Genomic DNA, 24,858 nt, shown 5'->3' with positions numbered 1-24,858 from the left:
ACATTTGGTATTTGTTGAATGAATGATTTAAGAAGGGAAAAATACAATTGTCTCAAAGTAAAACTATGAAACTGTTTAAAAAATCATTTTCCTGTTTGTCAGGTTATAGCTGTTAAGAACTTTCTAGAAGAAAAGGTCAAGTGTAAGCTTAGTGAGCCCACTAATATGCAACTCTTCAGACTTTCTTCAGTGCCACTTAAGTCTTTTAGATTTTAACTCAATGAAATGGCTTAGAGAGTTAGTTTACTAAGTTTATTTATGAAAGACTAGCTTTCTGTAAAGATTTACTGAAGGAAAAACAAACAGCACATTTAGACTTCAGACTGCTCAAATAAATACCTGTCACTAAGATTTTAACCTAAAATAAGTTTTACCACTTCCTTACCTTACTAACATCAAAAGAAAACCTTATCTTGGAAAACTGTGACTATTGTTGCAAGATTTATTCTATTTCACTTATGCTGCCTATATATGGTAGTCTATGAATATCATTTTTAAAGAATTAGCATCTTAATCTTTCACACAAATATTCCTCCTATGAGTCATAAAATTATTGTAGCAATAGAGTAACCAGAAGGATTTAGAAATCAGTGGGAAAGACAAAAATAATATTCCAACACTTATCAAGAGAATAAAACAGGCATTTGAGCTGGTTCTTAAATGGAAATATTCTAATCTCTTTCTCGTTCTCTCGACTCCAAAACTGAGCAAAGTTTCCAAAAATCTACAAATAATCACTGAAGAAAAGTTGAACACAAATACTTCTATTTTTATGCCCCAATATGTAATAAGTCATTTTATTAAGAGAGCTGGTGGAAATGATACTCATGGATCTAAAATTTTTTTCTTTTTTTAATACGCAGTCTGGCTGTCTCCCAGGCTGAAGTGCAGTGGTACAATCACAGCTCACCTCTGTCTCCTGGGTTCAAACGATTCTCCTGTCTCAGCCTCCTGAGTAGCTGGGACTACAGGCACCCACCACCATGCCTAGCTAATTTTTGTATTTTTAGTAGAGACAGAGTTTCACCATGTTGGTCAGGCTGATCTCAAACTCCTGACCTCAGGTGATCTGCCCACCTCGGCCTCCCAAAGTGCTGGGAACACTTTGGGAGGTGTGAGCCACCGCACCTGGCCTACCTGAAAATCTTAATAACACTCAAAATGTAAATGAACTTTACTATCCCAAATGATTACTTCAAAGGTTTCTAGTAAATTTTTAAAAATATTTGACACGTGTGCTCTAAGATCAAGTCAAGAGCACTCAACAGCCTTGAGTTTCTATATGTTTCCCCCTTTTTAGAAGATAATCGCTAAAGTAAAGCAAAGAGGGCAGGAAAGAACTACCTTACCTGGAATAATCAAGCATGTAACTAAGTATACAAAACACAGTACTTCTCAACACATTTGAGATTTCGATAGTTATTGTAGATAATCATGATTCTCAAACTGAAATAATCTTTTAAAAATATGTGGCATTATTAGAAAAAAATACTGATCTGCAGCTACTGAAAAGCAAAGTAACTATATACCCACATCTCAGCTAATGAATGTGGGTTTCTTTAAAAAAAGAAAGAAGAAATTAATACTTTAAAAATCATGACTGGAATTAAACAACATGAGAGTGATTCCCAGTGGAGAGGAAGGGAAAGGCTCTCACCATCAGAGTCAAATCAAAGCCATTAGTTGCCCTGACATGAGTAGCATCTTCATTATGCAGGTAAGTCAAGAGCGATGATTAAAAAGTGCCATTTATCAGCCATCACTGGGTTTAACAAAGACTTCGGAAGAACTCCCATACTAGAGTAGATACAATAATTACAAGCTAATGCCATCTGCAACTTTGATATTATAATTGAATTACTTTTTCTATTTCAAAAAGAAAAATTTTAAGTCTTCATATTCCATATTGGCATCTTTTATTAAAATGAAATGGATAGGCCATAGTTTTAAGTAAGAAAAATGGTGGTTGTTTCTATAGTATCATTTTTTAGGAACTAAATCATCAAATAGATCAAGCCACAAGCTATATAAAACAAACCAAGCTTCTTAAGGATTGGTTATATTGATTCTGGATTATTATGCTTTTCCTTGTGCTATTTCTCCATTTCATAGGGCCATTTCTCTTAATTTACCTGAATTTCTACATGGGAAAAAGAAAGCAGCAATTTTGTTTTTTAAAAAAAAAAGTGTTTTTATTTTAAAAGTTTTTTAAAAGATATTTGGAATACAAGCCTGAGAGTAACCAGTCAAATACACTGTCTCTGTCCCTTCGTTGCTCTGACTTTGGGCTTTATTTGTTGTAGTTCATTGCTAACAGGTTTCCAGTTAGTATAGTCTTTTCCCATATACTGTTACTTCAGACTGACAACTTCCATCTTATAATAATCCAGAACTGTTAGAAGAATCAGGAACCAACTACTTGGATAAGAGCCAATGGCCTCAATTTGATGATAAAAAGCTTAGAGATAAACATAACTTCAAAGACAGTGTGGTAACAGATTTTTAACAAAGTAACAGTGGCTACCAGGTATTACAAACTCATTAAATTGTAAAATATCAGATCACATTTATTTACCTATTATATATGCAAGACACTATACCAGGCACTATATACTATTAATAATACATTTTAACTATGTGATATGGATTCTGTCTTTTAATGCTTGCAACAGCCCTATGAGTTATTAACTCATTTTTCCAAGTGAAGGATACAGGTAGATACAGTAACTTGTCCAAGATTTCATGGACAATAAAGGATGCCTGGGATTCAAACCAGGTCCATGGGATTTCAAGAGCCCTTGGTCTTAAACCTTACTGTAAACTGTCTCTCAGGTTCAAAGGTGAAAAGTAGAACTTTAAATGAACTACAGTACATAAAGTAGGAGTTACCAACACCTCAACCCTGTCGGCTCTACAACTTCTCACACATCTTTACCCTCTCTGTGCTGTTTAAAGTTAAAGTCTAAATCAATGTGTAATTTACCCATCATTTTTATATTTCACATCTATTTTCCAGCTCTGTCATTTTTCTTGGTAACAGTCTCTCATTTGATCTTCGGTGCTGAGAGATATTACACAGGCAGGAGAACACAAGAGGCAAACCTTAAGGCAGCTCTATGCTACTCACTTTGCTTGCTTCTGAACATTTTTCCCCACTTCAAGGAAGGTGCTTACTACATTCCTCTAACATGTATCACCTTTCATGATCAAGAGAGCATTTTCTCCACCCATCTTGAGGTATTTCCTAGGAATTCCTCACAGTTTGTCATAATAGAGAAATCTGAGTGCTACACTGGTAGAGTTGGAAATTGTCAAATAAATCCCAATAATTTCTAACTTTAAAGCATACAAATAATGAATTCTCTAAAATGTACCTGTAATAAGACATTTGGGCTCTGGATTGTTATCAAATGTACATTTCTCAAAAGCAGATAAATGGGTTGATTCTGCTTAATATAAATCTAAAGACATAACTTTTAATGATCCTAAATAGTCATTTGGCATAGTTATTTCTGGATTATCACAGAATATACTTTGACTTTACTGTCCCTTTAAGATTCAGTAATCTTGTGGATCAGTGTTAACAAGTATACTATTAAAAAATTTAGTAACACTTGGACTCGGGAAGGGGAACATCACACACCAGGGCCTATCATGGGGGCGGGGGGAGGGGGGAGGGATTGCATTGGGAGTTATACCAGATATAAATGACAAGTTGATGGGTGCTGACGAGTTGATGGGTGCAGCACACCAACATGGCACAAGTATACATATGTAACAAACCTGAACGTTATGCACATGTACCCTAGAACTTAAAGTATAACAACAACAAAAAAAATTTAATATATATCATACACATAGAGCTAAGGAAGTATCACTTTTCACTCCCCAGGGCTTTCTTTTCTAATGTTGAACACAAAAAACATGAAATGTTTACCTGACTCTCAATATGTGGAGAAAAACTACAGGTCCTAAGCAGGCATCAAAACGCTATTATAAATATATATTTAATAACTAATTTATATTATAACTTTTTCTTTCTTTTTTTTTTGAGACAGGGTTTCACTCTGTTGTCCAGGCTGGAATGCAGTGGTACAAACATGGCTCAATGCAGCCTTGACCTCATGGGCTCAAGCTATCCTCCCAATCTGAGTCACCCAAGTTGCTGGCACCACAGCAGTGTGGCCACCATGCTTGGCTAATTTTTATTTTTAATAGAGATGGGGTCTCCCTATGTTGCCCAGGCTGGTCTTGAATTCCTAGGCTCAAGCAATCCTCCCACGACCTTGGCCTCTCAAAGCGCTCGGACTATATGAATGAATCATCACACCCAGCCTTATAAATAATAACTTTTTTTTTTTTTTTGAGATGGAGTCTCGCTCTGTCACCAGGCTGGAGTGCAGTGGTGCAATCTCAGGTCACTGCAACCTCTGCATCCTGGGTTCAAGTGATTCTCCTGCCTCAGCCACCAGAGTAGCTGGGACTACAGGTGCGTGCCACCACGCCCAGCTAATTTTTGTATTTTTAGTAGAGACAGGGTTTTACCATGTTGGCCAGGGTGGTCTCAATCTCTTGACCTCGTGATCTACCCGCCTTGCCCTCCCAAAGTGCTGGGATTACAGGTGTTAGCTATTGCGCCCAGCTATAAATTTTAACTTTCAAAGGACAATCACCTCAAGTAATTTAATGGACTAGACTTTATATATACATATACTTATACATTGAACATTTTAATATAGAATAAAGTAAAATAAAACCATTATCTTAATAAATTATTGCATTTCCTCGTTTTTCTATTTTCCTCTTCCTCACCTTTCAAATTCTTTCACAATGCGGTGGCTCATGCCTGTAATCCCAGCAATTTGGGAGGCTGAGGCGGGTGGATCACCTGAGGTCAGGAGTTCGAGTCAAATTCTTTCACAAAGTTCACTGTCATATACCCTGCAACTTAAGTGGCATAGTTAAAGAATATAAATTAATCTTCTTTTAAGGGTGTACTGAGTGTTGCCTCTAGAACATTTTCCAGGTGCACCTTTGTTTTGGGTGATTCTCAGTTATAGATATTTGGATATTTGCTCAATCATAAACCACTGGTCTCTAGTCTATACATAAAATCCACCATTTCAACCTCATATTTTGAAAAAGGACTTATAAAAGCATAATCTGATCATTTTTGCTGAAGCAAATTAGAAAACAAAACAGGGTTTCATAAAATCTTAAGAATTGGAAAGAATCTTAAAAGATCTTTCAGCCTAGTCAACCACGAAAATTTGAAGCAAACAGGTTTGGGGAAAATGACAGTATCTTAAGGAAAGCAGTCGGATGAGGAACAAGAAGTCAGAGCAGAACATGAAGCTGGACTCAATTATGAATGACAAGAATTCTTTTTCAAAAAAAAAGCAAAGCGAGAAAGTCCTTATTAAATAATGAGTAAAAAAAAATGTAAATCAAGTTGCATTTAGCATGATTAACCCAGGAGAGTGCTTCAAAAGCATGGTGTAGCTTTCTCCTTTTATGTGAAGGCTTCAGGTCAGCAGATTCAGAAGACATTCCCTTCAGGGTGAAACTTTTCTGTAGACAGCCTGCTTCAATGGAAGCCATTTTCTGCTTTGTTACATTAAACGCCCTCAAAATTTACTAAATGCTCTCACAGTTGTCCTTGTTCCCTGTAAGATTTTTAAAACTCTGTAAAAGATCATTTTGCCAAGTAGAGAAGAAGAGCATCCTTTTGCTTACTGAAACTTTATTAACATGCTAACATGACGTTATGGTTATTTCATTGAACATGAGGTATATGAAGATTACAGTGACATTCATTCCAAAGCATGTCAAAACCATGGGCTTCCACTGAAATGGAAGAAAAGACAACAAACAAGTGCATGTAATTTAGAGGAAAAAGAGGCATGTGCTGCAAAGATATTATCAATACCCTCAGCACTGGACCAGCAGGCCTCCATATGACTCAATTCAGAATAATCCAGAAATAAACTTGTCTTGATTCTGGGAATTCATATATATTTAAGATAACACTTCACTCTAATTTTGAAAGTTATGACTGACTCCTAGTATCAGTGTTGCTGTTGATGTTTTTCAAAGCCTTTGGTTTTGGACCCATCAGCTAGTCTCTTGTCTCTTCCTTTCCCTATCATACCGTCTGACCGTCCCCATAAAAGGCAATGACCTCGAGTGTTCTCTTTGAATATTCTCTTCTCTTGAGGGAACAATATTTTATTTGAAACAAGACCTCCTTAAGCAGACATCATCTCCACACCCACCACCTTCTGGAGAAGCAGTTACTCTATATTATCTACTATTAATAGTATTTAAAAACAGTGCCTCCAGGATGCTCATTAGTGGTTCCTTGTCATTTCTGCCTTCTCTGAGGCTTCACTCTGTCAGTTATCCTATCTTTGGTTAACATACAGTGAAGAACATGGGATCTCAAATGAGACAGTGCAAAATGGACCTTCACTGAATGCCTGGCATACAAATAAGAATTATTATTATACTATTATTATTGTTAAATACCTTCTAGCACCATGTACACATACTCAAGCCTCTTCAGAGGTGACTCTTCCCATTTCAGTTCCTCCTTCCAACTCTCTCCTCGCAACCCTCTCCTTTATGCCTTCTCCCCCTCACTCCTAACCCTCCAGTCATGCTTTTTGCCACTCCACTGAAACTGTGTCAAAGTCACCTCTTTACTACACACAGCTCTATTATTTAGACATGTATATGCATACTAATTTTTATGTACTATATTAAAACATTTTGTATTTTAGAAACAAGACAAAAAAATTTTTTGTTGTTCTTAAGACAGGGACAGGGTCCCACTCGAGCCAGGAGTATGGTGGTGTAATCACAGGTCACTGTAGTCTCAATTTCCCAGGCTCAAGCCATCCTCCCACCTCAGCCTCCTGAGAGCTGGGTGAGACTTCACTTATGCACCACCATGACAGACTAATATTTTTTTGTAGAGACAAGGTTTCACCATGTTTCCTAGGCTGGTCTCAAACTCCTGGGCTCAAGTGATCCTCTCACCTGGGTCTCCCAAAGGCTGAAATTATAGGTGTGAGCCACTGTACCTGCCCAGGACATCCAGCTGAAATAAAACATCCACAATTCTTTTCAAACCCACTAAAAACGGCTGGGCACGGTGGCTCATGCCTGTAATCCCAGCACTTTGGGAGGCGGAAGACAGGTGGATCACCTGAGGTTGGGAGTTCAAGACCAGCCTGACCAACATGGAGAAACCCTGTCTCTACTAAAAATACAAAATTAGCCGTGCGTGGTGATGCATGCCTACAATCCCAGCTATTCGGGAGGCTGAGGCAGGAGAATTGCTTGAACTGGGAAAGCAGAGGTTGTGGTGAGCTGAGATCATGCCATTGCACTCTAGCCTGGGCTACAGGAGCAAAACTCCATTTCAAAAACAAAAACAAAAACAAAAACAAAGAAACCCCACTAAAACCAAGTTGATATATACCTTTGATTTAAAGCATAAATTTCAGCCAAAATACTCTCATTTCTCTAGACCATGACCATCAGAAAATGTAATGGGACACAACCAAACCAACGTTCTAAAAGAATTACAGTCAACCTTGTTAGATGCAAAATACTTAACTCTTCCAAAATAAAGTTTAAATTAATATTTGTCATTAACTGCCTAGATAATTTTTAGATGGAGCATGACAAAATGAATAATGTGAATCATCTTGTTTAATCATAAATACAGGGCAGATTTCACAACTTTATATGAAAATTTGGTAATTAAAAAACATAGTAATAGTTGCCAAGTAAAAATACTTTGTTTACATTAAATGTCTACATTAAATGTCACATATAAAACAGATTCTGAGAATGTATTCATATTATAATGAGTTAAGGATTTAAGGAATTAATTTTTCTTCAGAATTTAAAGTCTATGTCAAGAAAAGCCCAATCACAAATGTTGCCCTTTTTTTTGTTTTCCACTCTTAACTCTTTAGAACTCAAATGTTCAACCCACCAAAAGCAAGAGCAGAGGTATGTAACAACAGAAACATTCCAGCATGCTGGCATCATCTTCAGGGCCAGAAGGACGTTTCAAGTTCTGTGAATTCGCCTAGTCAAGGAACCCTCCTGTCAACTAATTGTACCACCCTTTCCATCCAACCACAACAGTCCCTTGCCAAAGACTGCTGTTTAAGAAATCTACTGTGTAGCTACTGAATATTATGTTGGTCAGCTTGTTGGCTGGGGAAAATGCCTGGGTGGTGGAGAAAGCCATCAAGTCTACTAGAGCTGCCACATACTATTGTTAATATCTATTTCCTGAACCTGGGCACTCAGCAGTGGAGTAATGTGTGGGGGCCAGGGGAGTGGTCAGAAATCCAGCCCAAATGCTCCAATCTCATATGCCAGGCATACTGTTACATCTTCCCAGAGGAAGGGCACCTTTCCCTAGCATGTACAAAGGTACATAATGGGCTAACTGTGGCCTTCGACCCACCTAACGAAGGAGAAAGAGGCCAGACAGTATCTGATAGGGAAGATGAAGGAGCTAAACTTTCACTTAGTACCTACTCTGTAATTACTAGAAGCTTCATATGAATTTTATTATTTCCTTTCATATCCTCCTTTCTATCATAAGGGGCACTGTTACTCCCCATTATGTAGATAAGAAAAACTGCAGATTCAAGTAAATTGCCAAATAAGAGGTAGAAAAAAAAGATTTATACTCTTCTGTAAAAAAGATGAAGATATGTTTAATAATCCATGCTCGCCCTGGGAATAAGAAATATTCTTTTGGGTTTACAAAAGTTACTGCCTTCTAAATATTTTCAGGGTAGAATGAATAACCACATTAAAAGTTGGGTTAAGAACACCATAGCAAATAAATAGATAAATAAATAAACAAGAACACCATAGCTTGGCTTTCCATCCAAACCACAAAGGGAAAAGGGTAACTTCAACTCAAATACCTGAGACCCAAGAAAGTAGCAGAACAAAACCAAACAGGTCAAAATTAACAGAACTTAAAATCTGAGATACTCGCTTCAGAATCAGATCTTAAAGAACCATTGGCTTTCAGTTATTGGTCCCCTTATGCATTAACGACTATACAAGGCAATAATATAGCTTATGTTATTTTTAAATAGACTATGTCTTCCGTATGAAACTGGAGAGACAATAAACATCACACATGCCCCAGTTTCTGTAAACAAGTAATGACTGTTTTCCACATCAACTTTTACCAATGCATAAGCATTATTTCATGTGCTGTAATTACAGTGTCTCACTCACCTGAGGCTGAGTTCATCATATTCTGCTGCACTGGTGGACTAGTGGGGGCTGTAACGTTCATCTGGGACAGCATGGCCTTCCTGGGGTCCTGCCATGTTGTTGTCTGATCGATGTGACTAAGACAAAACAAACCACTGCATTAGGAAACAAATACCAGGTTCCAAAAACAATTCTTATCTTGTGGGTTCATAAACAAAGGGTGCCAAGAGAGCGCTGTAAAAGCATTAAGTCACGGAATCTCACTGCTCCCACCAGCCTCCCTCTGCAACAGACATTTTTCACCCTTAAATCACTCAACTTTCACTTCTTAGATCTTACAAGTGCAACATCTGAAAAAGTTATGCCTGGAATTTTAAATGAAAGGAAATCATCTTCAATTAGTAAGATAAATATTACCCACTTTTAATGCAAAGATACAATGCAGTTTATAAACTAAAAGAGTAACCATATGACTAAAACCCAAGATTCGTAAGAAAATCATACACTTTCCCCCTAGAGATAAGAATGCCAAATAACATAATTTTTAGGCCTAAAACCCCTTTTTAAGGTAAAACACCACAGAACCCCAAAACTCGTCTTCTTATATACTCCAAAGCCAAAGCAGAATTTAAAACTTCATCTGTAAGTTTTCATTTTCTCCTGTGGCTGCTGAATAACATGTTCTTACACAAAGCTCTATGATATTTGCTGAACATTTTCTATATAATTGTTAACTTACTGAGAAATACATGTATACATATAGATTTCTTAATCTATAAAGTTGGGAATTAAAACAGCCAAAGACTATAAAATGTAAGACTGCAAGGTATCTAGCACATTATCTGATAAATAAACTTCCAGTAAGTACTAAGTTTTCTTGTAGCAAAGTTTCACTGTTTCAATGAAAGAAAAACTAGATACATTATACAAATAAAACTACCTGAAAAAGTATCCTGCATTAATAGCAGAAGTAATCAAAACTTTATATATAAACATCTCTTCAGTATCATTTATTACAGCAAACATTTGAAGCCAGTTAACATTTAATGATAGGGAATTGGTTAAATAAACATGGATATATATGATGGACTGTATGCAGCTGCTGAATATGTTTTAGAAGAATATATAATATGAAAAAATATAATACAGTTTTTAAAAATAGGTTATAAAACAGTATGTACTGGATAAGGCTAATTGTTTAAAGTGTGTGTGTGGGGGCTGTGTGTGTAGTGAAAGTATATAGAAAGAATTAACATCAAAATGTTTTAACAGTGTTTATTTCTGGAGGGTCAAATCACTGTTTTGTTTTCTTTTTTGCAGCTGTTTAAGTTTCAAATCTGAGTTCTCTCTTCTTTAATCATCCTATTGATAACTATGTAAATGGCAAAGAAATGACGCTTTGTGCCATTAGCTATCCGGAAATGGATCCAGACTGCTATCTCATCAATAATTCTATCTTACCACTAATACACTAAGAAAGAATCACAGGCTTTAGCTAGAATGGGACTTAAATAAATATTATTTATTGGAGATGAGAGAAGAATTCTTTCTCTGTGTGTTTTTTGAGATAGCCTCACTCTGTCACCCAGGCTGGAATGCAGTGGTGTGATCTCAGCCTTCCAAGTAGCTGGGATTATAGGTGTGTGCCACCACACTGGCTAACTTTTCTGTATTTTTAGTAGAGATGGAGTTTTACCATGTTGGCCAGGCTGGTCTTGAACTCCTTGACCTAAAGTGATCTGCCCACCTCGACCTCCCAAAGTGCTGGAATTACAGGTGTAAACCACTGTGCCTGGCCTGGGAGAAAAAAAGAACTATGTCTCTTTAAGGAATAAAGATGCTATTACCTAAATTTCCAACTATAAATACATGCACCCAGCCAGGCACGGTGGCTCACGCCTGTAATCCCAGCACTTCGGGAGGCCGAGGTGGATGAAACACGAGGTCAGGAGTTTGAGACCAGTCTGGCCAACGTGGTGAAACCCCGTCTCCACTAAAAATAGAAAAATTACCCAAGCATGGTGGTGCGTGCCTGTAATCCCAGCTTCTCAGGAGGCTGAAGCAGGAGAATTGCTTGATCATGGGAGGCAGAGGTTGCAGTGAGTCAAGATCACGCCACTGCACTCCAGCCTGGATGACAGAGTGAGACTCTGTCTCGAAAAAAAAAAAAAAAAAAAAACATGCACCCATTTAGATGCCAAAGAAAATGTCTTTAGAATATTTTGTTTTCATTTATTCTATAAACTATGATAAAGAAATAATGTTTTATCAATTTGCAACAGTATACAGTTGGCCCATGAACAATGCAAGAGTTAGGGGCACCAACCCTCCCATGCAGTCGAAAATCTACATTAACTTTTGATTCCCAAAAACTTAATTACTGACAGCCTACTGTTGACAGTCCCTTATGCTGTATTTATATATTATATTCTTACAATAAAGTAAATTAAAGAAAAGAAAATGTTATTAAGAAAACCACAAAAGGCCAGGCATGGTGGCTCACACCTGTAATTCCAGCACATTGGGAGGCCAAGGCAGGTGAATCGCTTGAGCTCAGGAGTCCAAGATCAGCCTGGACAACACAGCAAAACCCATTTCTACACAAAATATAAAAAATTAGCCAGGCATATGGTGCACACCTGTGGTCCCAGATACTTGGGAGGCTGAGGTGGGAAGACTGCTTGAGCCTAGAAGGTGGAAGTTACACAGTGGACTGAGATCGTGCCACTCCAGCCTGGGCAACACAGTGAGACCCTGTCTCAGAAGAGAACAGAACAGAACACCATGAAGAGAAAATGCATTTATAGTACTGTATTGTATCTGTCAATACCAATACCATTAAGTGTATATCCTTTGTTTACAAGATGAATCTTTTGTCTGAAATGGTGACAATCACAGCTACCTATCAAGGAATTCAACTTTTTCTTCTAATGCCATGACTCTTCTCTGCTTCACAGGCGTGTGTAAAAGTTTTGATAAATTTTAACTTCTATAATAAATTTATATGTATTTTATGGTAGGAAATGATAAAACAGACTACTGTCTATATATATTTTATGCATTCATGAGACACCTAGATTTTCCTTAATTTTTTTGATTATTTCCAGGGTATGAAGTTCATCTAAATTTTTCCAAATTGTCACCAATCTACAAAAGAATTTCCAATATATTTATTGAAAAAAATCCACATAAAAGTAGACCCACACAGGCCATATCAATATTGTTCAAGGGTCAACTGTACACACACACAAAATCCTTCTTTTTAATCACAAAGACTCTACAAAAACATCGCATATCACAAACGAACTATTTTTGCTAAGACCAAACGAATTGCTTGCCAGGTTCACTCGTCCCAGATACCTGCAATGGTGCCTTCTCTTACCTCCCTGTCTTTGCTCAAATGTCATGTTCTCGGTAAGGCCTTTGCTGGACATATCATCTAAAATTCACCATATCCAAACTCCTAACTCCCTCTGCTTGACTTTACTTTTGCTTGATAATACTTTACCTATTTTGTTTGCCTGTTTTCCCCAATGAGAACATAAACTCTAGAAAAATAGGAACTTCGTCCATTTTATCTAGTACTATATGGTCAATGACTTGAAAAGTGCTCAATAAATATTTATCAAATAAATTAATAAAAAGAAAGCTATTTTCTTTTGCCATCACAAACTTTCTCTAAACATCTTTGTAGCCTTACTGACTTTAGCAACACCTACCTTTTCCAAAAATGAAATCACAAATAAGGATTGCAGACCTACTAGGATTAGCAATACAGAAATTATTGGTGACACTGGACAACAGCCATTTCAGTGGGACAGTGAGAGTACAGTGAGTAGGAAGTAAAGAAGCAGACAAATTCAGTTGTGTACAGGAAATCAATAAAAAGCTAACTAGATGGTTATGAGTTTTCGTTTTTTCAAGAGGAAGGGACACAAGTATTTAAATGTGAACACAAAGTAGCTGAAGATGTGCGAAGGGATTATTGATGGGGCACGATCATCCTTCAGAGAGTGGGAAGAACAGGATACAAAGCATTGCTTCCACTGTAACAGGAGGTAAGAAAGCAAGCAAATAACTTCATTGGCTGGTGAAAGTTAAGCAAGTTCTCGTGTTACTGGCAACTGCAATGCCAGTTATGTGGTATCACCAGGATTAAAAACACATCTTTTAGCTTCTGGCTCAGGAGTTCTTGTCACTCCATCTCACTGGTCTCAAAGTGGAAAAGGGTTTTTCTAAAATGATAGTTTGCTGCTAGCCGAGTAGAATTTTTACAGAGAATAATCAGTAAAACCAGAATCCTTTTAAATGCTTTCTTTTTCAAATCATCTATTAAGACAAATCCAGAACTAGCACATAAACTCTGCTGTCAGAACAGAAAGCTACATATACTATACATAATACGCAATGTTCATGATTTGCTAACTGATCGCATTGGTTATGGCGGTATTATGCTTACTATTTCTACGTGGTTAAGTTGGTGGTTCGAAGCTTTAAAAAAATATGCTGGGCCGGGCGTGGTGACTCAGGCCTGTAATTCCAGCTCTTTGGGAGGCCAAGGTGGGCGGATCACCTCCAATCAGGAGTTCAAGACCAGCCTGACCAACATGGAAGAACCCCGTCTTTACTAAAAACATAGAATTAGCCGGGCATGGTGGTGCATGCCTATAATCCTAGCTACTCGGGAGGCTGAGGCAGGAGAATTGCTTAAACCCAGGAGGCAGAGGTTGCGGTGAGCCAAGATCACGCCATTGCACTCCAGCCTGGGCAACAAGAGCAAAATTCTGTCTCAAAAAAAAAAAAAATCCTTTATGTAAATCAAGTGTTGTCTTCTATACAAACTCAATATAGATTTTTGATTCTTTTTTTTTTTTTTTTGAGACGGAGTCTCGCTCTGTCACCCAGGCTGGAGTGCTGTGGCCGGATCTCAGCTCACTGCAAGCTCCGCCTCCCGGGTTCACGCCATTCTCCTGCCTCAGCCTCCCGAGTAGCTGGGACTATAGGCGCCGCCACCTCACCTGGCTAGTTTTTTGTAGTTTTTAGTAGAGACGGGGTTTCACCGTGTTAGCCAGGATGGTCTCGATCTCCTGACCTTGTGATCCGCCCGTTTCAGCCTCCCAAAGTGCTGGGATTACAGGCTTGAGCCACTGCGCCCGGCCAGATTTTTGATTCTTTTGAAATATCTGCTACATTTCTTGAGGCTACTCTTCCTCCAGAGGTAATGTTTTCCCCAACTGCCCACAAAGCACCTAATTTCTATCCAGCCTTTTAAAGACCTAGAAGCCTCCTCCTTTTAGAAGCCTCCTCTGTAGAAAAGTAAGGCAGACATATATTACAATCCCAGCTCTGCCAGTGACAATCTGGATTGTGTGGGTAATTTTTATCAATCTGCTCCACCTTTAATAAAGTGGGGTTGATTTATTTACTTACTTTCCAGGGTTGAGGTAATTATATTCAGCAACATATATAAAAGCAACCAGGACTATGACTTCTAGTACACAAAAAGCCCTCAAATATTTCATTCCATTGCTACCCCAATATTTAAAATAGGAAAAACTTCATGGTGAATGGGCCAAGAATATGTTTTGTTAAAAATGAGATAAGAGTTCACTTAAGCGAAGATGACGGGCCTAGTTTAAGAGCTTTAAAAGGAGTTTGGTTTTCACCAATAAGTAATGAAGAGATGCAGCAGGTAGACGCTACAAGTTTGAAGGCAAGGAATAGAAATGATAAAAATGTTTCTGGACCATTACTTCAACCTGCAGAGAGCTATCAGCTTAGAGAAAGAATGAACTAGAAGCCTGGACATGTGAACGGCGACCCCCCTGCCACAGGCCGAGCACTGCGCCCTGGGTACCTGCTGGCTGGCTGGGCTCTGAGAACCTGTGTGGCACTGCGACCTGTCAATAAATACCTCACCAGCAAAAAAAAAAAAAAAAAAAAAAAAAAAAAACACAGAGAGAGAATGAACTAGAAAAGGAACTCAGCAAGTGTAGACATACTGGCTCCTAGGGGAAGAGAAGCAACATAATAATTTGGAAATAAAATAAAAATCTCATTCTTATAACCAAATGCCACAAAATATTACTTGCTAAAAACCTTTCCATACAATCAATTTTTACTTAAGCCATAAGACAGTCAGATCTGTCAATATAAACCAAAGCAAAGAATAAACAATATTTCTTAAGTATTAGTCAAAGCTCATCCTAATACATTCTAAGACACACTTCAAATTCTTGGTTGTGTGTTTTATTTTCAAATGCTGAATTTATAACCCTTATTTAAGGAACACTGAACAACATAATCAAAATGGGTTTTATAGTAATGAAAACACTGATGACTTTCTTACATCTATCTTCAAAGTTTAGGATTATAATTTTATAATGCTAATTTGTGAAAGCACTAGTAGGAGGTTAGTACTCATGTAGGTTAGTAAAATAAATTACTAAAAATAATATACTAAGAAAGAGATTAACATTGATACTGTGACAAGGTTTGGAAACTTCAAAGAATGGATACTATCAATTCTTTCATATCCCTGCTACTCAAGTGTGGGCCTTGGGCCAGCAGCACTGACCACACCCAGGAGCTAGTTAAAACTGCAGAAACTCAGGCTCCACCCAAACCACTGATGAAGAATCTACAGCTTAATGAGATCCTCTGTATGTTCATTAACGTTTGAGAAGCACTGCCTTAGATACTACTTTGAGATTTGATCATCTACATTGTTTTAAGAATGACATATGAGTTAAGCATCCTCTGCAACTCTGTTTGTAAAATGATTCCATCTTCGTTAAAATCTAGAACTAGTATCAGTAGAATGAAGTTGTTTTTAAACTTAAACCTAACTATATTGTATCTTTTGTCCTCTTTTCATAATCCGTTTTTGAAAATACGTTTCTTCTAAACTAAAAAACTTGTAAAATCGATTTTTCACAAAATCCCAACAGTGTAATCTCAGATCGTTTGTACCTGTGCACAGCTACCTAACAAACTGGTTCCTTCCAAATCTGCTAAGATTTCGTGATGTCAGATGGCACAAATTAGGCATTAGGAATTTAACATAATCTACAAACGATAAATAGAAGCTTTCTTTGGACACTGCTAATATCATAATTAGAAACTTTTAAAAAAATGCAGCTGTCAAGTGTTTAAGCCCTTAAAACATCTTTAAGACCATCTTTGGCCGGGCGCGGTTGCTCACACCTGTAATCCCAGCACTTTGGGAGGCCAAGGTGGGTGGATCACAAGGTCAGGAGATCGAGACCATCCTGGCTAACAGGGTGAAATCCTGTCTCTACTAAAAATGCAAAAAATTAGCTGGGCGTGGCGGCAGGTGCCTGTAGTCCCAGCTACTTGGGAGGCTGAGGCAGGAGAATGGCATGAACCCGGGAGGCGGAGCTTGCAGTGGGCAGAGATCACGCCACTGCACTCCAGCCTGGGCAACTGAAAGAGACTCCGTCTAAAAAAAAAAAAGACCATCTTCATTGTGTTGTAAGGGGAAAAGAGAACGCGCTTTTGATGACAGTGACCTGCTCAGACACTGAATTTTTCCTGATAAAGGTGAACAAAGATAACATGACAAAAACGTGTTTTATGAGCCCAAAAGAGACATCTGGGCAACCAAGTCACCCATTTCCCTGAAGAAGAGTGAGAAAATTTAACTTAAATATATTTAAAACCCCCAAAGCCTAATATTTAATGAGAAATCAAGTGACCAACTAGTTTCTTTTTTTTATTAAGAAAAATTGACTTTTAGGAAACAGTAAGATTAAAACTGGAAAACCAGGAATAACAGAAAATGCTGTGAAGAATGTTTTAAGCTTCTAATACTGTCAGACCCTCAAAATACTACGATGGCTGTAGTGGGAGTGGGCAGTCAGCCCAGATTTACTGCTCACTTATCAAGCCCATGTTTGCTGTGCAAGTGTTACGGAGTCACATGCTAGAGGCTGTTCCCAAACTAGCTAAACCTACAAGCTTAATTGACTCTAGGAACAATGATACATTGTTCAATTTAATCCTTCCATGAGCCACAGTTCCTAAACCACAACTATATGCTTTTTATATTTGTATATGCCCACAGTGGACTATTTCTAGAACCTCAAAAATTCAGTGATTATGCATATACTATATTTCCTTGATATGCATGACAAGACTTATACATTTTTCCTCTACGGTAATACGGTTTCTGCATTACAGGAAATCAGAATCTTAAATTGAAATTTAAATAATTAAGCTATCACTGCTGTTAATGAGTTAAAATTATGAACAAGTGTGAGCAGAAATTCATAAAATCAAAGATGACCATTTATTGTAAGTCTACAAACTGTACACCACACTATAATCTGACCCTATAGCTTTAGGTTTGATAAAATTAACATTTGCCCGCAAGCATGAAACCAATTTAAACACAACTTAACCATGCTGACAAATAAAAAAAGTGACATGCTGACATGTTTACATATAATACATCTCCCCTGAGAAATGATTACTCCCTAAGGAAGGGATGAGGATGGACCAGCCATGAGAATAATGCCAACGCTCAAGTGAAGGCTTCCTGAAGCAAACACAGTTCTCTCAATCTTGATTCCAAATGGCGTTTATCTGAAGTTATGTTCGGCAAAATTGAACATCTTTTCCTAATGCCATAGTGACTGAGAATATTCTTCCCAAAAGTTCAACAATTGTATTTGTCCTGATTTCACGATATAGAAAATCATAGGTATCATTAGAGTATGAACTGAAAACAAAGACTAGAATTCCAATTACAAGGTCCACCTAGCTCTTTTCGTAATAATCACCTTACCGGGAAAAGGGAAGAAAACAGAAATGGCAGAACTAAAAATAAAAGAAATTTAAAAACAGCCCTGAGAAATTTTAGTTACAGAAAGTCTACTGTGAATGTTTTTCAAAATGTGATTCCCAAACAACCTGCATCAAAATTAGCAGGGGAGACTTATTAGCACACCTGGGTATCTTTACAAATAACAGTTATTTTAGGAAAATAATTGACCTAGCAGTTTTACATGTTCTTTCACAATCTCGGATCCTTACATACAATATGACACTTATTTACCCAAATGAGCCAAATTAGGAATTCAACTTCTTCAAAAGATGGTTAGTGGTTTTCTCATGTTCTACTGTTTTGCTTAAACTGACATTCCTGAGCAAATACTATTTTAAATGGAACTACTACATGTCAGATGTCAAAAAGAAGTGAACTTTCTTATACAGGTTAGAGACACTGGCAGTATTCTCTTTTCATTTTATAACTGTCAGTCTAGGCACAGAATAAAAACAAAAAGTGTGAAGATGAAACAAATGTGATGGGTACCAACTCTGACCTCATTTGTCATGACAAGACTTAGGAGTAATGCTCTCAACCAAGGACCAGTAAGGAAGACAGGTTGAGGCAGTCAAACAACGTTATAATCAGTGTTCTGTGGCCACATCAGACACCAGTGGCTTCCAAATAAGGATCTGTTCAGTCGGCTGGCTCATACGACTACAGTGAGGGAATCTAGTTACAAATCTGGAACCACATTCATTGTATATTTATGGTTACATTCAAATTTTCAACTGTTAACAACATAACAGGGCTTCAGCCACCCAAAATATTAATATAACACAAGTCTAACGGCCAGGGAAACATTTCCCAAAGGGTAATCACCAGGAAGAGAGTCAGGAAAATCCACACTAAACACTTCTTAGCTAAGTGGGCAAATGGTCTTCATCAAAATAAAGTGTATATGGAACTTGTAACATAAACTGCTGACACAACCCACTCCTCCTCCAGCCATTTTGATGAAAATAATACAAACAGAAAAGGAACCTTCTGTATTCTTTACCACTTACTTTTAACAAGTTTGGTTAACACTACAGAATGTCTTCAATCATCTAAAAAGATTCATAGTTAGTAAAATAACTTGCGGAGGGACCCCAAAACATAAAACAATTTAACTTTTACATATTCTATACATAATGTATGTCAAATAATGACATGGTTTCTATACAAATAGATACTAAGCACAGTCTTAACTACTCAATAAATGATACAAAACATCTATTTTAATGATGTTTCATTATTTGTTAGATGTCATTTTAGGAAATGTATATTTAGATAACTTTGAAACTTTGCTAATGCTTTCAGGGCTTCCACCATCAGAAGAGAGGGCAGCACAGTGGTGGAAAGGCATTAGATTTATTTAAGTTGGGAGCTAGGTTACCCAATCTCAGTGAAGTAATTTGACTTTTCTGAACCTCTACTTGGCAGCTGTGATATATAATAGGCCACCATTAAACAGGAACAAACACTTCACCTATTGATTGCCTACTGTGCTGTGCAAAACAAAGCATGTTATCCATATAACCATTTTTAAAGTAAATAAAATAATACCTGATGTCAACACTGTTCAGTCTTTTGGCTCACATGTGTGCTGTGAGGGAATCATATTTAGCTACAAACCTGAAACCATATTCATTGCATATTTATGGCAACATTCGAGTTTTCAAATGTTAGTAACACACTGGGGGTTAAATTACCAATAAGTAACAAATTACTTTAAAGTAAGTAAAGGAACCCTTGGCTAAATAAAGGTTACTGGTGATAATAATAAATTAATGAATAGATTTTACATGTAGGACTATGACAGATATTAAGGCGGTTTACCAGATCTGTGGATTTCATATGTGGCAAAAGAGTGATGGGATTCTTTTAATCATGGCCAAAAATTCTTGCAATAGTCACCCATCATTCTTCCATTAATATCTCTTTGTATGAGTATAACATGCTATGTTTTCTCTGTATATATGCATATACACACATACATATATACACACACACGCATGTATAATTCTTTTAAAAGAAAATAAATGCTAGACACTCATACAAATCAAGCTTACAGGACTGGCTTACTTAGAAGAGTCAGTAGTCTTTCAATACCAAATTATAAATACAGATTAAATGTCTCCTTTCTGTCTCCTCTGGATTTAACATGTTCACAGAGAGACAGTAAGAGAACACAGCGTGGTATAATCATACAAAGATACTTTAAATTCCCTAGGTCACCAGAATCAGAACATTTGTTCAGGCTGAAAACTAGGATTCAACTTGCTTTCTGTTAAGTTGCAGTGAAAAGTGATCCTGTCAGTGAAAATACAGCTTTCTTCTTTGAATCTCTCAAGTTAAATGACTATGAAATTCCATTATACTATGAAATATATTATCACCTTTTTGAGGGGAATTTTTATGGATATTGGTAGAAAATGTTACTAATAGTCACAGTCATGGTCATTAAAAAGACATTATTAAAAAGGTTATAATGTAAATATTAAATAACATGATCACTTAGAGACTGCCTCAATCTATGAGACCCATGCTAGCAGGTTGGATCTTTAGTGTTACTTACATGAGGATTACACAGAGCGTGTGTTCACAGGTTTCTAGGTCTTATGGACTTTTTTTCTTTTAAGAGTTCCTCTGTATGGAGAGGAATATTCTAGTCTCTCATTAAGATGTCAGATGTCAAATGCCTAGCAGCTCACTAAGAATAAATTCAAGCTCTGGGAATCTAAAAAGTTAGTAAAAAGGCTGTTTACTAAATTGGAAGAAGATAATTGAGTACAGCAAATATATTAGGAGTTTCATTGAAATTCTTTTCAAAATTCTTCCAATAGCTAAAAAGATTAATAATTACTGAGAAAGGTTCCTGAAGCAGGAACTCAATTTGGTTATCCACAGAACTCACTTCATTGAATTTCTAATTCACGTATAATAAATGCATAGAAAATAACTGATACTTTAATGCTGTATCAGAAAACACTCTTGGATTTTAAGGTGAGAAGACTGACATAGCTAAGAAATACAAAAGAAAGATGACTTCTCTACTATCTTTTTTAAAAAGAAGACAAAGTTCTATACACGTAAGAGCTTTCATAAAATGTTTTGTCCACTACAACTGTGGTGGGGAGGAGCAGTGGCAGAGTGGACAGTGACTTTAACCATCTGTGGATCACTCATATCTGTGATACTGTGGAAAATTTTGGTCACTATTGCTCAAGACTGACATGTAACTGCTACACAAAAGATGAACTATGAAAATGGCTTAAGGGATGGAACAAAGAGTACTCCTAACTGGACTTGGAACACCTCAGTCTATAAAGATGAAGTCCACGTGGAGATGTGACTAAAATCTAAGAGAAAAGGACAACTGGAAAGTTCTCAAAATATAAAAAACACTTCACATCGGAAAGGAAACTTCAGCCACAGATCACTATGTCATGTCTCCATGCCCTTGTTCACATAGTACCTCCGCCTTCAATTCCCTTCCCATCCCCACTCCTCTCCTGTCACGTCTTTGAGGCCAGCTCAAACGTCTGCTCTTAGGAAGGTTTCCCTGAGCTCTCTCAGCCTCCACACAGCAGCTAACAGATCCGATGCTCCTCTCCTGTATTTCTGAGGAAAAACCCAGAACACATATATTTCCAAGAAAGGCTGTTAAGTTTCCCTTTAATTACCCAAAGACAGCCCAACTTACTTCTACTAATTGAAGCAAACACTAAAATATATTCAGATTGCTCCGTTATGTTCCAGGCATAATCTGAATCTTTTGAAACACTCAATAGTTTAACCTTTTGAATGGCTTCATTTGGTGATTAAGCAAACAAAAGTTGAATTGCTGAAATCGAAGGGCAAACTTACACAGAAGAATACAATGCTGGAAGGAAACGGAGACCACCTGACCAACTGTTTCATTTTATACAAAAAGAAATGGACATTTAATTAAGGGCCCACAATGAGACTAAAACACATATTTTCAGACTCACAGAGTAGCCTGGCTTTCCCTAGACAAAACCCAGACTTACCTCTCAAATCAATGAGGCTAATCTACAGAGGCCAGAGTGAAAGGCACATGGCTACCGCCTTACTTGTCACCTCCCCAACAACTGCTAACATCGGGGTCACTGGTAGAAGCAGCATCTATGACTACTTTCAGGTCAATGACTGAGAGGCTGAAAACAACTCACTACAATGCTGTTTCGTCAGCATCTTACAGCTAGCTTTTCATTACCCAGGTGAGAAATGGTTACTGAAGACTATATATGAACCAGATTGAATACAATAATAGTTTACTTATCCAGGCCATCAATAAAGACAGTATAGGCCCAAAGTTCCTTCACAGATAAGTGAAAGGACCTCTTCATTTGGACTCCCAGGTGCTTGGCATTTCCTATTAACTACTGTTTCTAATCTGTTGTCTTAAGTTATGGGGAAAATATCTGGCGGTTACACTGAAGCCTGTTTATTCCTGGACACACAGCTGTGCTCAATAAGGTTGTCTGGCCTCAGTTAAGTGAGCTGTGGTACACAGCTTATGGGATGACTGCTCCTCTTAACTTTGTAGCCCAATCCTCCCTCACTCTGTACATAATTAAAGCTTACAATGGTCGCTCAACCATGCCTGAGGTGATGGCACTAATGCAGGCAGAACTAGAATTCAAGCCTCCTGTCAGCTTCTCTCCACAATCCCAACCCTCTCCATACCACCAAAAAAAACCACACGAAACCTAAGCCAAACAATATTATCTGAGCTACGGTTTGTCTAAAGCACTTACTGAACACCTACTAAGTGCTAAGTACTGCTGACATCAAAATGAATAACACATAGTTCTTGAACTGGAGGAGCTTATCTTCTAGTGGGAAAGATCCATAAAGATAAAACTTGAATACAAAATGATAGAGGTTAGAAAGGAATATAAAATGATCTATGAATGAATATAAAATGACAGAGGACAGAAAAAGGTTTAGGGTGTTTATGGAAAGGTTCTTGGTATAACCTAGCGATACAGAGGAGGACACATAAAGGTGATAGCCTCTGAAGGGAGTGCTGAATAATCTATAAAATTAGCCAGCTAGAGAGACTGGAGAAGCATTCTTGAAAGACAGGCAAGGGGAAGCCATGGGCTAAATTACAGAGATGTGATTTCTGTACCACTTAAATGAGAGAACCCAAGTACATTTCAACTAAACCCCTTTGGCTGAAAAAAGGCTTAACATGATTCTAGCAACCAAATGTATCTCCAGACATAGCCAAATGTACCCAGGAAGAAAAGGGACAAAATCATCCCTTGTTGAGAAGTACTGTTCTACTCTTAAGAACAAAGACCATGTTCAGCTGGGCACTGTGGCTGAAGCCTGTATTCCCAGCGCTTTGGGAGGCCAAGGCGGGTGAATGATGAGGTCAGGCATTCGAGACCAGCCTGGCCAACACGGTGAAACCCCGTCTTTACTAAAAATACAAAAATTAGTTCAGCATGGTGGTGCACACCTGTAATCCTAGCTACCCAGGAAGACAAGGCAGGAGAATCACTTGAACCTAGGAGGCGGAGACTGCAGTGAGCCAAGATCGTGCCAATGCACTCCAGTAAGAGTGAAAGAGAAGACTCTGTCTCCAAAAAAAAAACACTATTTGGATGTATGTGTTTTCATTGAAAAAAGATTTGCATGTGTAAAAAATTTTTGACAAGGTTCTATTAATATTCTTAATATGACTTAATATATTTTTTTAATGTTTGAAGGTTTAAAGCATAAATTAAGCCAATACACGTATTTTTAAATTACTGCAAGCCATACACAATTCTATAGACATGTGGGGGCTAAAAAATGAGTAGTAGAAGACAGAATCCCTACACTCGAGGATGTCATTTAAAGGGAGAAAAAGATTTGGGTGAAACCATTAGACAATCAAATACATTATATAATGCAGGCTTAACTTGGTAACTAAACTATTTGAGAATAGATTTTATATCTCGACAATTTGCTATGTAAGATAACTAAGCACTAAGTCATCATTTTAAAATCTCCCAAGACACTGACTGGCAATACTTTACCTGGCCAAAGATCAAAACATTCTGAAACTTCTTGGTTGGCAGACAAAAGACAAGAGACACTAAAACGATACCTCTAATTTCTGTGTAAAGTAGTAAGCAGGCCGGGTGCAGTGGCTCACGCCTGTAATCCCAGCACTTTGGGAGGCCGAGGCAGGAGGATCACCTGAGGTCAGGAGTTCAAGACCAGCCTGGCCAACATGGTGAAACCTCGTCTCTAGTAAAAATACAAAATTAGCCAGGCATGGTGGCGCATGCCTGTAATCCCAGCTACTAAGGAGGCTGAGGCGAAAGAATCGCTCGAACCCAGGAGATGGAGGTTGCAATGAGCTGAGATAGCCTCACTGCACTCCAGCCTGGGCCACAGAGCAAGATTCTGTCTCAAAAAAAAAAAAAAACAACAACAACAACAAAAAAGAAACACCACTCAAAATCTCTTTTTTTAGCAAATATCAGTAGAGGAGTGAAAAGATATGCTCCAGTAATCTGTATTTCTTCATATATGCAATTAGTTAATGAATGTTCCTGAGCAACAACTATGGGCAAAGTCATCATGCCAGGTGATGTGAGGTACAGAATAACGGAGATCCAGTCTCTAACTGGAGTCCAAAGTTGCAACAGAACAAGGAAGAGGAGGAAAATAAATTTAATCTTTTATGTAACTGAAAACAAAGGTATTCATCGTTCCTTTCCCAAATTCTTCCT

General features: G+C 37.6%; 1 protein-coding gene across 12 annotated transcripts in view; it reads right to left on the bottom strand.

The window, feature by feature from the left end:
* YAP1 (Yes1 associated transcriptional regulator) overlaps window positions 1-24,858 on the bottom strand; it is a 128,388-nt gene that overhangs the window by 62,004 nt on the left and 41,526 nt on the right. For all 12 annotated transcript variants that reach the window (XM_033204376.1, XM_033204372.1, XM_033204377.1 and 9 more), the window contains exon 3: window positions 9,286-9,401. In XM_033204376.1, coding sequence (XP_033060267.1) covers window positions 9,286-9,401 — 116 coding nt within the window. The remainder of the gene's footprint in view (window positions 1-9,285; window positions 9,402-24,858) is intronic.

This window comes from Trachypithecus francoisi, unplaced genomic scaffold (assembly GCF_009764315.1).
Source record: "Trachypithecus francoisi isolate TF-2019V2 unplaced genomic scaffold, Tfra_2.0 Lachesis_group8, whole genome shotgun sequence".
NCBI classification, from domain to species: Eukaryota; Metazoa; Chordata; class Mammalia; order Primates; family Cercopithecidae; genus Trachypithecus; species Trachypithecus francoisi.
The sequence above is the reverse complement of the archived record's forward strand: the minus strand, read 5'-3'. Positions and strand labels throughout refer to the sequence as shown.